Consider the following 14,684-nt stretch of genomic DNA (forward strand, 5'->3'; position numbering starts at 1 on the left):
TGAGATTGGTCAGACATTTAATCGAGGCCCAAAGGTGGGGTAACATCTCCACCTGAGGAGATGCTCAAATCTGAACAGGATCAGGCCCCAAGTGACCTGCTTTGACAGGCAGCAGGGACCTCCTGAGGTCCCTTCCAACCTAATCTATTCTGTGACTCTGTGAGAATTCACAAGCAGCTGTACTGTATGTGATTCATTTTCCATAAGACTCTGCAAAGGAAACTGCAACAGTGTCATTAGAATAGTTTCCTTTGCTGCTGTCTGTCACCACTGTCTTCACACTACTGGTAATTTATAATGTGACTTTTCAAGGCTCTGTCAGTTCTGTATTCAGGATTTAAAACAGACCAGGTGATCTTGAATACTTAATTCCTTCAGAAGTTATGATGATAAGTGATTTATGGTAACTAACCTTTAGATTGAGAGCATCCATTAACATATCCTGCATAGGCTGCACTTGTTTTTCAGTGTTTCTTTTTAAATGTAAGTGAAAGGCAGAAATGCAAGCTGGCTGTGGTATTTGTACTGTCTACAAATACTCCCTCTATTCCCAAAATCTAGGAACTGGATGCCATTGAATCTCATGTGAAAGTCTTTGAGAAGGATGTTGCAGAAATGAAGACAATCCTGTCATCGGAAGATCTGTTAGAATTTTCTCCTAAAGACCAACTTAAACATGGACAGGTCTGTGAAAACTCCTGTATGGGCTTTGTTCCCCTGTAAATGTATGCAGAAGTTAGTGTGAGTGTGCTTTCAGAAGCATTAGGGTGCTTAGTGACTGAAACCACCAGGAACAATTTTCAGATAGCCTTGCTGCAAGAACCGCTCATACCTCTCGTAGCTTTGTAACTCTCACAACAAAGCTTTGCAGCTTTATTATCCAGAGAACAATTGTGTAATGACTGCACTGTGTGGAGAAATTAAGGTGATATTTCTTCTGGAAATTAATGTTCACTTCCTCCTTTTAAATCAAAGCCAGGATAATATGCTAATAACAAAAAATTTCTGATGCAGACTGCTTATGAAAGAGAGAATAAGCATCTTTATTCCAACTGAGGCATTTTAAAATTAAATCTTCTTGAGAGGGAATTTAACAAAAATGTCAGTAAGTAAAAAGCCTATAAGTGGTTTGGTTTTGGTTGTTTTTTTTTTTAATTCTGAAGTTCCCAGCTGAACGAGGTCTCAGTAGGATTTTGTACTCCTTTAGGAGAACCAAGAGGTTATGTGTTGGTATTACCATTCTGTCTTTCTGAAGCTGATCACTGAGCATTCCATTAAGAATTGTGGTATGAAACTGCATATTTCTGTTCATCCAAAACTGATAAAGGTGGTTGTAAACTGTGCATTCACATGAGGTATTGTGATACAAAATGCTGTCTTTGGCAGGAAAGCCTTTGCAGGTTTTCCGACTTCCATCCCGATTCATCATCTCAGCTGTGTTGATACACTGTTTATAGGACCATCATAAAACCACTGGTGTACAGGACAAACAACACACCCCAGAATTTGCTAGAGTGACATCAAAGGGTTTGCACCAGGTTTTTAGCTGTTTTCACTGACAATAATACTCTACTTTGAAATGACCCGCTTAGGAAACAGTGCCTAATCTGAATGTAAATGTCTTTTTGTCACTGTGCAAACTTCATGTATGTATACACTGAAAAAAGAAGAATTGTAAATGAAAGATGTATCTTTGTCTTGCTTTAGACAACCTCACTGTGGATTTTTCTGCTCTTTGTTCCGAGATTCAAAGAATCACAGAGTACCGAGAATTGGAAGGACCCAAAGGGATCACTGAGTCCAGCTCTTAAGTGAATGACCCATATGGGGATTAAAATATTCTTCTTTAATGGAAAACTGATCAAAGAGAGCTTTTGCACATCATGAGAGTGCTATAAATTTTCAGTGTTGATTTTTCTAACTCGGTATCACATCCATCATCTGTCTTGTACCCTGATAGGTTATACTGGAGCATGTTGGTCCCATGCAGAAGACTATTGTTCATATACAGTCCTATGAAGAAGCACTTCAGCTACCAGGGATGAAAATGCAACCTTTCTCAGTCTTCAAAAGAGCAAGAAAACTCTTGAGAGAACTGAAGAAATTAGAAAAAATTACTAAGGAACAAAATGACCTACTGGAGGTAATTGCTTTCTTTTTTTTATTGTCACCTAAATCACCTTTATTTTATAGTAATTTTGATCCTTAAATAATATCGCTTTTATTGCTTTAGTTATGACTATTATATCTTCTGCATAGTGTTTTGGGGATTTTTTTTTGTTCTTTTTTTTCTTTCCTGTTTAATTTGATATTGCAACAAAGCACACTGAGTAGTCTTGAAATACATTTCAGTTTTCCAACTCAGTCCCAGCTGACAACCTGGAGTTGATTTATGCACGTTCCCACCTCAGCAGAGGTACGAAAATTCTCAGGTGGCCCATCCATTTCTTGGCAGGATGATGACAGCACCTAGAAGAAGGTTACATTGTCTTTGCTGATATGGTTTTCCTAACCCATTACAGTAAAGCAGAATGCTTTAGAACATCTAACTGGGCATAAGAAAGGCCAGGCAGACACCAGTGACAGCGAAAATGTGAATGTACATCTTTGATTTCCAGTTTGTGAAATTAAGAGCACCACACAAAGAAAAATAGTGAAAACATGCCACATGATTAGTGCATACTTGGAGTTCAGAAAAAAAGCAATAACTATATGAGATCTGGATGATCCTTGTGATCCCCCCTTTTTTTTTTTTTCTAATCCATACAGCTTCTTAGGTCTGAAAATAGGGATGTGGTAAAATGTACCTTTCCCAGAGTTACCAGATCAAATGCTTGAAAATTTTCAAAACACTTTAAAACCATCAGAAACAGAGTGCTTTGCAATTGAATTGTTATCATGACGCGTGTAACTGGTTTGTGTGGAGCATTGGGTCAAGTTCTTTATTTTTCTCCTTTTTGTAAAGCTGTAACCTTTTTTTGCTCAGCATTTGCCTTTACCTTGTAGGCATCCATCAATCTGGAGCTGAGTGAAATTTCTCTGTGAGAAAACAGATTGGAAAAATTGCAATTCTTGGCAGCTGGTGTATGAAACTGTGCAAAAGAGATTTTCCAGTGCAGTTAAATGGTTTGAAAGCAGCAGTTATACAATACAAGTGTAGTACCAGCTGGAAGTAACAAAGGATAAAGCCATTACAAGATGGCATTTTTGAATGCTGCATCAAAAAGCTTCCTGCAGAATTATATACCTGGGGTTTCTTTCCCTGGGGATCAGTGTGTGTGGATGAGTTTGCCCATATTTTATTGTGGATGACGCAATGGGATAGTGCACTGGGAACTTTTGTGTAATTAAATTGCATTGTAACACCTGAAAGAATATAACAGAAACAAAAACCTGTACCAGGTATTGCAGGTGCTGTGGGGCAGGATTTTCGGTGGCTTAGATGATTGCTGAATGTTGCCCTCTGATTTTTATTATGGCTTGTTAAGTGCCACACCTAAATAGCGTCATCAGGAAGAGGAGCTGGAAGCCACATCTGCTTCTGCTGGTTTTCTGTGTAAGAGAGTGGCACTATTTGCATATCTGTTGGCTTACTGAGCTCATTTTCACTCAGCTCTTCCAAGACAAACACACTGCAGGCAGGTGGGCCTTTTCCATGGGTAGGTCTTCTGGTGTTACCACAAAATGAAAAGTCAAGAGCAAATGTTAAGAAGGAAGTAACTCAAAAGAGAGGCAACACTTGCAGGAAGAGATTAAGTCCGACAGATATGGTATAATTTGGTCTATTGGATAAAGGATAAAATCAGATTTTCTTGGTCCCGAGTGGAAGGCAGGGAACAGGTGAGTTATCTTCAGGCAAATGACTTTATCACATATTGACCTATGATGAAAGTCTGTATACAAAATATTCATATTCGAAGTTAGCCAAGGAAATTTGAGGTAGTACTCACTTAACCTAATACTAAACACTCCTATTCATATGGAAGTGAAGCTGTGGGTAAGAGAATCTCCCTTTTAGAACGACTTGAAAACTTGGCAGGAGAAGACCTATTCTGGTTTTTTTCCTCCTCTGATTCTTTAGCTGTGGCACAAAGATTATAGGCCACAAATAAATATTTTTCTCTTCAATTTGGCTTTCTTTTATTAACTGAGGAAAATAGGTTTTTCTTTCTTTTAAAAGCTATAAGTAAGATAATAATGATTCCTTAGAATCTTATTTGTCTGTGTTTTCTTGAGAGGGAGTGTTTTTTGAAGAAGTGGCTCTGTTCTGTTCATAGCTCAAGGAGAGACTCTTTGCTCTGAAAGTCAGAGTCTGAGCATACTTTGCAGTGAGATTTTGACCTGCCAGGTTGTTCAGGTGCTGTTGTCAGCAGGGTTAAGTTCAAGCCTGTTGACTTCATTGTTTCTTCATTACCTTTTGCGGACACCTGAGGAACAGTCCTTGGATAGTCTTTGTTTCTCAGCCTGTGGGTCAGAAAACACAGAACCACCAAGGGCTGTGCCTATCCAGCGTTTTCACAAAATATTTTGATTTGTGACAATACCTAATTACCAGAGACACCATGACAGGCTGTGACTGACAATAGGAGTGTGTGGGGATTGCCCTCAACAGTCAAGCTGGGGGTCGATGAGATTTTGCTGTTCCTGTCAAGCGAGTAAAAGTGAATGTAGCTGTTTGTAACATGTGATATGCTTTCCTATAAGCCATGTAAGAAGTGGAAGTTCACATGGTGGGACTGCTTATCATTTTTAGGGGAAGTATTCAAATTGTCAGATACTGTAGTTGGCTTATCCCCTGAGCTGCAGTGTCTGCCTGGTGCACAGCACACATCAATTTTGGTCAGTGCAGAACTAGCTGGCAGTAAGGAATGCAACACCAGTAAAAAACAGGTAGGCTTTCTAACATGATATGAAACACTGTAATTTCTCTTTTCCCCCCTCCCAACCTTTTCTAAATTGTAATGAATGTGATGAAATATACTTTATTTCCATTTTGGAGCCAAATTTGTAGTTCTACTCTGGAGTAAGCAAAGATGTGATTCTAGGAAGAATAATCCACCGTACTTCGACTTGTGAGTAGAGCAGTTTGTTTGTCCTTAGCAAGTGAATAATAAACTTTGTGAGTTTGTGCAAAGTTAGCAGAACAAACACAGTTTCTGTTACACGGAACTAGAGGTGCAGAGGAGGCTGCACTGCTCTTCAGTTCACCTTTGCTGTGTCACTGACTAGTTTGTTTCTGTGCTCCTTAATTCAAAATGATTTATGAAGATTACTATTTCACAGGAAACTGTAAAGAAAACAGAAGAATGTGAGCAAGAAATTGAGAAGTTGAAACAGCTCTTGAAGAACCACTTGGTTGAAGTATCACATGAAGATCAACCACAGGCTCAGAAAACTCACTGTCCAGAGGTGGGTTTCATTGTTTTGTCTCTCATGTGTGCTACTTGTCCTGACTAACACTAATCATGATGATGCAGAGCACTGAGAAATAGCAGTGTTCTTGCCTTCCCCACCAGAGTCAAGCAGACAATTGAATGCCACAGTGTGACCATGCAGTTAATTACAGTTAATATTAGTGTGAAAGTTGGGTATGTCTTTCATAATATACTCCTTATTGATTTTGATGTGTCATTTGTACCTGTATCAATTTCTAAGAGGAACTGAGTGCTGTTTTCATGACAGCTGACAGCTGTTTTGGTGAAACAATATGCAGCACTGATACCTCACCTGTGCTCAGCATCCCACCAATTTTCCTGAGGTAGCAGCTTGGGACAGTGCATAAGGAGAGGACTGAGTCCATTTCTGATTACTGATCATGTAATGGTACTTTTGGGAATTCTGATTAGGGTTAGATTCATTAGACTCCTTTCCTTCCTCACCACCGCACTGTGTTTTCATCAGCTGATAAGCATGTGTTGCTTTTCTCCGTGCACTTTCTGTAATGGATGAATTAATTTGTTAATGCAAAAATAAGATGTGTTTTAAGGGCAGCACTGCAGAAGTCAGGAAATTACTGATTAAATGTAATAACTATTTATAAAGTGCCTCTGAAATGCTCAGCTTTTTCCAGTCAGTCACAGTAAAGTCAATACACTTCCATTGTACTTGCCTAATAACTATAATCACTCAGTAGGCTCCTGAGTACGTCTGCTCTGCTGTCAGCTGGTTGGGTGCTGAAGGCCTGATGTAGTACTAAGCATGACTCATTTCCCGGTTCTTACTTGTTTTTGTCTTTGAGTGTAGGATCTTCTGTTTAATAGCTCTTGTTTTAGCAGAAAACCCCTTTCAGAATTGCAGCACTGTGTGTGTAGAAGTGGGCGATGGAACTGCCCATCCTGTTGAGACGTTTTGGATAAAGAAGTGATGTTAATAAAGATTTGGTTTCTGAGGAAGTCATGGCTAATTAAGCTGGAAAAACAGTAGGTGGTAAATGTATGCTGGAGAGTCTCCTGCTGCAATGAAACAAACAGATATGTTATTCTTAGTGGGCATTTATAAAAATATGCCAAATTGTCGTAGATGGCTGTTTCTTCATTCCAGTGACATTTTCTTGCCTCTACCTTTGCAAGATTTTATCTTGTGGTTTTGAGTGTACAAAAGGACAAAAACATCCTTATCTAAGCAGAGTTCCCGTGTCCTTTGAAACTCTGCTGGAGTTTCTGCCTCCCCCTTCCCTGTCATGCCACCAGGTTTGAGTTATTAACAGAATAAGCTGTAGTCAAGAGAGAGCCAGCAGTCTTACTGCTTTTATCTGTCACAGATTATTACTTGCATAACATCATTAATGATAGGGCATGGTGTGGAGTCACTGCTGTTCTGATTTCAAGCCCAGCATCAAAGCTTGCTCTGATCAACTGAGCCCAGAGTGTCATGGGATATTTAGCCAGGTTTTGGTTTTCCAAGCAAGCAACAGTGCTTCAAAGAGCTTTAGCACTTTCAGTAATTAAGAGAGGAGAGCAATTTATTCCTTGCCCTGTCTTACTCTGTTATTTGCTGTGCTTTCTTTGCTCACCTGGGGGCTGGGTGGCAAGGAAAGCCATAACAGAAAACTCTAAGGGCAGAACACTGGCTAGAGCAATTGTCATGGCCAGGGTGGAGAACAAGACAGGTTTATTCCCCCCTTTGTTAGTGCAGAGTTACTTGGATTATTGTTTAGTCTCTGCAGAACATTCAGTATTTTTCCTTGCACTTTATTGGGGACCATTTCTCCCAGTATCACATTCAAAGACATGGGGTAGTTTTGTCCCTAGACATGTCCCTAAAACCATCAAATGGGTTTGTTTCCTTTCTTTAACTTCAGCACAGACTCAGCCCTGAGCTACCATTTGCCCTCATCAAGGCTATCCTAAGTGCTTAGTGTCAGGTTTTTCCAGGGAAGGTAGCTGGAAGTTAACATCACCTGCCGTGACACACAGAGTAATGTAACCCATCTGCATTCCCTTTGTCCTGAAGGAAACATGTGTTCCCATGGGTATGCAGGACCCAGTTGGAATTAGTTCCAGCCTGCCACAGTTTCCTTCCAGACTGCTGACTGGTGCACTGCAAGTGGCAAGTGCTGCCCTGAGCTCGACCTGTTGCTGCTGTTTTGCATGAATCTGGACACCTCCTGCAGTGGCAATGGGGAACTGTCCCAATGCCCTGAAAAAGGAAAAGGGGGAAATAGCCCCAGCCCCAGTAAGAGGCATCACTGGTGTCATCTGTTACCTTCCTGTTTGGCTAAGTGAGAATAATGGATGCTTACAGGTGTTGTTGCTCCTTAGGGAGAAATGGAAGCTGTGAAAGAAGAGATCATAAAGCTGTGCCAGAGGAAGGAAGATGTCCTTACCGGGATGAAGAATTCCATGGCTGAGCTTCACCAGCGCTTACAGCAAGACGTGCCTGAATCAGCAGATGAATCTACAACCTCTGTGTTAGTGCAGAGTAACTCCATTGGGACTGATGTTTCTGGTCAGCAGGTAAGTGATCATTTACCTGAGAGCTGGAGAGGAAAGGTAAAAACCTTCTTCCTCCTGGAGGAGTGGCGTGTGAGAGAGGAGCACCCCTCAGCTGTGAACCAATACTGGCTCTCCTCCCCTTTGTGCTTCTGAGTGGCCCCAAAACGATTGAGTGTGGTGCATTTCTAGGAGAAGGCAGGAGAAAGGTGCCCGTGGTTATTTTTTATCAGCAGCAGATTCAACATGAAGTTTGTACCAAACAATCAATAGTGAAATGCTCGATGTGTGGTTTCGTGGATCAGTTGTTCTGGGATTTTTCAATAAATTATTTTCATGGAGTGAAAATAAATGTGTCCCTGTTATACCTGGGATGTTGAAGTTTAACAGCATCAAGTCCCAGTTTTCAGGGGTGCTGAGTACCTGCAACTTTCAGTTATTAATGTAGGGGCCAGATGTTCAGTGGATCCCCAAAAGTGGACCCCAAGTGGTAACTTTCTTTTCATTTACAGGCAGAAGGGAAGAGGCTTTTACTATTCTTGTCATAGTTAATTGGGTTGTCTCTCTGTGTATTTTTGTAGTTGAAAAAAAGAGGAGTGGTATCTCTTCTGCCTTCTTTAGATGAAGAATCAGAAGACTGTTCTTTCCACAGCAAGGTGAGTTCAGTATATATCTTACATATACAGCTGTGTATGTGAGATAGAAGATTTTGGTAGAGGATGAACTGTGAAAAATGTGTAAATATGAAATAATTTCAGAACAAATTGAAATATCTGTTATCACTCCGGGATACGAAGATATTGCACTCAAGGCAGCCTACCAATATTCCAATGCCAGTACTATTGGAATATTACACAGCACCTCGTTCTGTGATGTGTGATTCTGCTTTTGGTGGGATTTCTTATACAGTAAAAATCCCCTTATGGAAATGTTAGTGACAAAATATGGGCCTACAGACCAATGTTCATATGTGGGGGTGGGCTTCAGACAGAATTAGGCAGCCTCTGAATGGCTAAAACATAAACAAAACCACAAAAATTATTTGTGTGTTTGAGCTGAAGAAAAAAGGGTATGATCAAGCTATTGGGAATGAGGTTAAAATAGGAGAGATTTGTGGGAAAATGGGAGAAACTGGGAGATACTGTCCAACAGCCTGCTCTGAATCTGGGGAGTCTGAGTGCCCAGGTGAACTGCAGAGGAGCAAAGCTGAGAATAAAGATTCATGATGAAGTTAACTGCTTTTGGGAAAAAAATTCCATGGCTAGACAGTGCAAAGAAGTCCAGACAGCTTGGATAGAGCTGGTGCCTCACTACTCTGATCCAAGCACTTCAGTGTCAAGCTTTCTGATTCTGCACCTTCACTGATGCAGGTTTTTTTACATGTAGGACTTTTTAGGGGACAGGACAGGAGAAAGATTATTTCTTGTTTGGATATTTCTATTTATTTTTTAAATAATGTAAAAAAAATGGGAATACTCTGAGGTCTCTAGAGAAAACTCTCAGTGTCATTCATCTTGTAGCAGAGCTATAGAGCAAGGGAAGAGGGGAGAAAGGCAGAAATAGAGCAAAGTGTTACTGGAAGTTTGCAGTATTTTACACTGCCTGAAGGCATATCTGAGCTTCCTGTTCAAAAACTAAAGCTGAGCTGTTACTACTTTCAAAGGGAAGTCCAGCCACAGAGCAAGATGCCAGCTTTTGGCCTTCAGAAAGAGATGATGAAAGGCACAAGGAAGACAGTGCAACCTCTTGGTCTTCTGGTACCTTGTCAGATGGCGTTGTTCAGGTAATGCACTCAGGTTCATCTCCATGGGGATGGGAACTCATCTTTGTGGAAAGGATCTGGGTACTGCTGAAGTCTGCAAAGGGAGAGAACTGTAGGAATGCAGGACAAGATTGCCTTATTCATAAATCTTGCCATTTAAAATCTCTTTTTCTGTTGCACATGTTGGTTGGACCAGTGACCTAAAGGGTCTTTTCCAGGCTAAATGATTCTTTGATTCTAATTCCTTTTAGCCATACAAACCCCACAAAGATAAAAATGCATGTTTAGTAGCAGCAATTTGTTTCACTAATTCCTGGAAAGTCCCTAAAATGTGGGGGATGATTTGTGGAAGAGATTCTCTTGGTATGTGAGAAAATCAGCATCTAAGACACCCAGTCAGCTACAAGTTTGGTTCCACTCTGCTCTATTCTTCTTGGTGTCTCAATAATGTTGTGATAGGTTTGATTGTTCTCTACACCAGTGTTATGGGCATAAAAAAACTGTCTGTGAATACTCTTGGGCCAAGACCAGGATAGGTTGAGTGGCTGCTGCTCTTTGAGGCTTCTCTAGCACAACAAGGCAACAGATCACAGAATCACAGGATCATTTAGGTTAGAAAAGACCTTCAAGATGAGTGAGTCCCAGCTGTAAACCTCATGCTAACAGGTCCACGACTAACCCACGTCCTGAGGTGCCCACATCTCCACTAAGAACGATAGAAATATTTCCACTGTTGCCTCTGTCTCTGCAGGATGAGGATGTAATAATTGAATCGCCCAGTAAACAGGGTGAAGAGACATCTCTGCCAGCTTTGGAGAGCACCGAAGGCCCTGGCACAGGTGATGGCAGTCTGGCTATGGTGAGTTTGGAGGCCTGAAGCAGCTGAACAAGGTCACCTTCTGAGACTGTTGTATGACCCATCTCGTGGGTAGAGGCTCTGTTCTGTTATGGTGATGCTGCTGGAGTTTGTTGCAGTATGATATGGTAGGATACCTGCAACCTTTTTTGGGGCTTTTTCATATTTTGATGCTTTGGGTGATGATAAATTCTGATTTTCTCCTTGAAAATGCGATTTGCTAAGGAGCAAAAGGAAATATTTTCAGGAAGTAAGCTGCTGGCATTCACACAGGCACGAATGGAGGGGTTCAAGAAATATAAACATATGTCAATTATGGGATTTTTAAATGTGAATCAAAGGAGAAATCAAGGACATTGACACTCATACATATTGCTGCTTTGTGTAATAAGTCATGCAGAGGCTAAGGCAGGAGTGTGCAGCAGCCTACAGGTTATATACAAAAGAGTGGATGGAGACAGGGATGCTCCAAGAAGGCCAGGACAAACAGACTGGTGGCAGAGCGGCCTCAGCTCTTGGAATCTTAGAATCCTGGAATTGTTAAAGTTGGAAGAGACCTCTAAGATTATCAAGTCCAACTGTTAACCCAGCACCACCATGTTCACCACTAACCCGTATCCCTAAGTGCCACATCTACGCGTTTTTTGAACACTTGGAGTAATGCTGATTCCACCACTTCCCTGGGCAGGCTGTTCCAATGCCTGACCACACTTTCAGTGAAGAAATTTTTTCCAATATCCAGCCTAAACCTCCCCTTGGGCAACTTTGAGGCCATTTTCTCTGGTTCTATCCCTTGTCTGGGAGAAAGGACCAACTCCCACCTCACTGCAACCTCCTTTCAGGTAGCTTAGAGAGCAGTAAGGTCCCCCCTGAGCCACTCTGGTTATCCAGGACTCCTGGTAAATGATTGTAGATGGTTTGATAGCTCTTCCACCAGCTCCCTCAGTACCCCTGCGTGGATGCCATCTGACCCCACAGACTTGTGCATGTCTGAGTGGCACAGCAGATCAGTGACCATTCTCCCTTGGATTATGAGGATTTTGTTCTTCTCCCTGTCTCTGTCTCCCAGCTCAGAGGGTTGGGTACCCAGAGAAAAACATTGGTCTTGCTATTAAAGACTGAGGCAAAGAAGCCATTAAGTACCTCAGTCTTTTCCTCATCTTCTGCTGCTGTGTTTCCCCTGCATCCAGTGGATGGAGATTCTCCTTAGCCGTCCTTTTGTTGCTGATGTATTTGTAACATTTTCTGTTACCTTTTACAGCAGTAACCAGATTAAGTTCTGGTTGGGCTTTGGCCCTTCTAATTTTGTCCTCACATAACCTCACAGCATCCCTGTGGTCCTTGTGAGTTGCCTGTCCCTTCTTCCAGTGGTGATCTACCCTATTTCTGTGCGAGTTCCAGGAAAAGCTCTCTGTTCAGCCAGGCCAGTCTTCTTCCAGTTTGCTTCCACTGGTGAATCTCCTCCTCAGAGTCCCTAATGCTTCCTGACCTTTCAACTTCCTCTCACAGCTCCCCCACCAGGCTGAGCAGATGGTCCAGCTGCTCACCTTACATAGCTGGTGTCCCTACTGCCTCCCAGTGCCAGTGCCAGGCTCTGGCACTCCCTGCAGCCCCAGACCTGGATGGCTACATTTTTTGTGGGAGCTCTGCCTGGATCACCACATCCTTCCTGGCACATGCTGAGGATGTGGCTTTTGGCCAGGAGTGATGGGACAAGGAGTAATGGTTCTAAACATGGACAGTGAACTTAGATTGGTTATTATTGAAGAATTATTGAAGAATTACTTTACTGTGAGAGTGGTGAGGCACTGGAACAGGTTTCTCAGAGAAGATCTCTTGTGGATGCCCCATCCCTGGAAACATTCAACGTCAGATTGGACAGGGCTCTGAGCTGATCCTAATGGAAGGTGTCCCTGCTCACAGCAAAGGGCTTGAACTAGTTGGCTGTTAAAGGCCCCTTCCCACCCAAAGTATTCTAGGATGACACTGATAGCTGAAACAATGCATTTTTGCCCCCCTTTTTTTCAGCCAAATCTCATTTTAACATGGACCTTGTACACTACCTCTGACCATGTCAGCTGCCTGAATGGATGTTCTAGAGCCACAGGAGCACACAAGTATTTTTTTTCTTGTGGTGTCATGCTTTATTTACTTACCAACTTCCAGTGTTTGCATGTGTGGGGGCATATACAGACCTGTGCAGCCTCCCAAGCAGCTGCTGATTATCTCCAAGCACTTTGGACTTCTTATTACAGAAGCGTGCAATGCAATATTGCTTCCTAAAGGAGGGCAAATAAGAAGAATTACCCAACATTTAATACTTAAAATACACCATTTTTTAACTAGGGTGACCTAGAACCTGAATAAAGCCCATTTGACAGTTGGAACACCCGCAAGTAGCTTCTAAGCATTGCCCAACAGCATGCTTTGCAGCTCCAAACTGCACTGCTTTTACATATAACTCCCACAGAAAAACATCTCTCCTCGGGGGAGAGCTGGTTAATGGTGAGTCATCCACTTCCTGTGCACTCAGGAATTACCTGGTGCTCAGGTATAGCCCTGCAAATGCAAATCGCTGCCTGGAAACCTGTTACACCAGATCCTGGATCTCCGGGCTGTTGAGTTTCCCTTTCTTTTTGCCTTCTTTTTTTTTTTTTTCTTTTTTCCCAAGTCTGGGAACAAGGTGACACAGTTGTTTCGGAGCTCTTGTGAGTGTGAAAGTTAATCATTTCTCACCGGGGAGGGGAGGGGAAAGGAATTACAAACCGGAGGGTTAACCATGTTCCTTTCATGTGCTTTGCTTCAGAGCCAGCAGCTGCCTCCAGTCCCCAGCGTCGCCCTGGGCTCTCGAGGGAAAGCCCTGGATGGCGGGAAGCCCGAGCCAGAATCCGTCCTGCTGGTGTGCCAGGCCCAGGTTGCCGAGCTGGAACAATGGCTAGACAAAACTAAAATGTCCCTGAGGTCAGACCCTCAGACCCCCCGCGCGCAGCAGATGGTGGAGCCGCAGCTTGCGGATTGCCAGGTAAGGCGGAGGAGTGGGAGCAGTGGATTTGCAGCTACCACCCAAAGCAGGCACCCTTCCCTGGGGGGTGTGTCTGCAGAAAAGCTGTGCTTGCTCCTCTCTCCCTGCTGCACGAGCCTCATCACACCGTGCAGAGAGCAGGTGACTGCTTGGCTTCAGGTTCAGGTGCAGCTTTGTAAGGCCTTAGGTAAAATACCTATTTTTAGAGTTGGGATCTGTATGCATCCAGGGGATTTAGGTGGAATTCTGGAGTATTTGTAAAGCTTTGGGGTTTTTTGGATTGTTTTCAAAAACATGACTCATCATAGTTTTAATCCTCTATTAAAAGGCAATTTTTCATTGGTCTTAATCATTATAAATCAGCTAGAAACAAAAGAGTATTTTTTTTCTTTTGACAGTTTCACTCTGTTTCTGTCAGAGTAATTTAAAAGACTGGTATAAAAGAGCTTCCAAGATGGTAAAATTCTACTTTTGCACTTTTTGCATAGGTAGAGAGATGGGTCTTTTCCCCTGCCCTCAGTGGTGATATTTGGACCTACTACATCACTACATCACATTCACTGCCTCTTGCCCGTGGCAGTGAAACAAAGGGAGTGGGTGGTACCTGTTGGTGAAAATGGGAGGAGGAAAACACGACTGGCATGAGGGGCTGGGTGGGAGGCAGTCCTGGCATGCAGCAAGTGCAGATTTAAACGAAGAATGCAGGCAAGCCACTCTGAAGCTCCCTGTGGTGCCAGTCTGGTGTGCCAGTTTGCTTCAAGCACTGAGTCTACCTAGAGCAACAAAATTCACTCACCATAAAGGAGCCAATACCAAAATGTCCCCATTTTAAATTACCAGGAGACATTTCCACCTGTTTTGTCGCTGGTTTGGGTGTTGTTTTTATTTTTTAATAAGAACTGAGTCCCTGCCAAGAGGTGCCCCTGTGATTTAGCCAAGTGCTCAAGTGCTGAACTCTGTGGGAATTAGGATGTTGAATGCACCTAAATATCTGGATGCATCTGGATCCCGTTCAGGGTTTGTGTCAGCACAGGCCTCAGCAGGGCAGTTGCAGCTGGTGAGAACAAGCAGGCTTTGGACAGCTCTAAGAGCTGCTCAGTTCCCGTTGGCTTG

The 14,684-nt window shown here is 42.6% G+C and overlaps 1 protein-coding gene across 1 annotated transcript in view; it reads left to right on the top strand.

The window, feature by feature from the left end:
* The window catches only part of SYNE2 (spectrin repeat containing nuclear envelope protein 2), a 177,849-nt gene that overhangs the window by 92,164 nt on the left and 71,001 nt on the right, over positions 1-14,684 (top strand). The window contains exons 61-68 of the mRNA XM_027895343.1: positions 562-684; positions 1,961-2,143; positions 5,284-5,409; positions 7,761-7,955; positions 8,513-8,587; positions 9,595-9,714; positions 10,445-10,552; positions 13,356-13,571. Of these exons, the coding sequence (XP_027751144.1) occupies positions 562-684; positions 1,961-2,143; positions 5,284-5,409; positions 7,761-7,955; positions 8,513-8,587; positions 9,595-9,714; positions 10,445-10,552; positions 13,356-13,571 (1,146 nt within the window). The remainder of the gene's footprint in view (positions 1-561; positions 685-1,960; positions 2,144-5,283; positions 5,410-7,760; positions 7,956-8,512; positions 8,588-9,594; positions 9,715-10,444; positions 10,553-13,355; positions 13,572-14,684) is intronic.

The sequence above is a fragment of the Empidonax traillii genome, unplaced genomic scaffold (genome assembly GCF_003031625.1).
Source record: "Empidonax traillii isolate 1590-97213 ecotype Southwest subspecies unplaced genomic scaffold, ASM303162v1 scaffold457:size789790, whole genome shotgun sequence".
Taxonomy (NCBI): domain Eukaryota; kingdom Metazoa; phylum Chordata; class Aves; order Passeriformes; family Tyrannidae; genus Empidonax; species Empidonax traillii.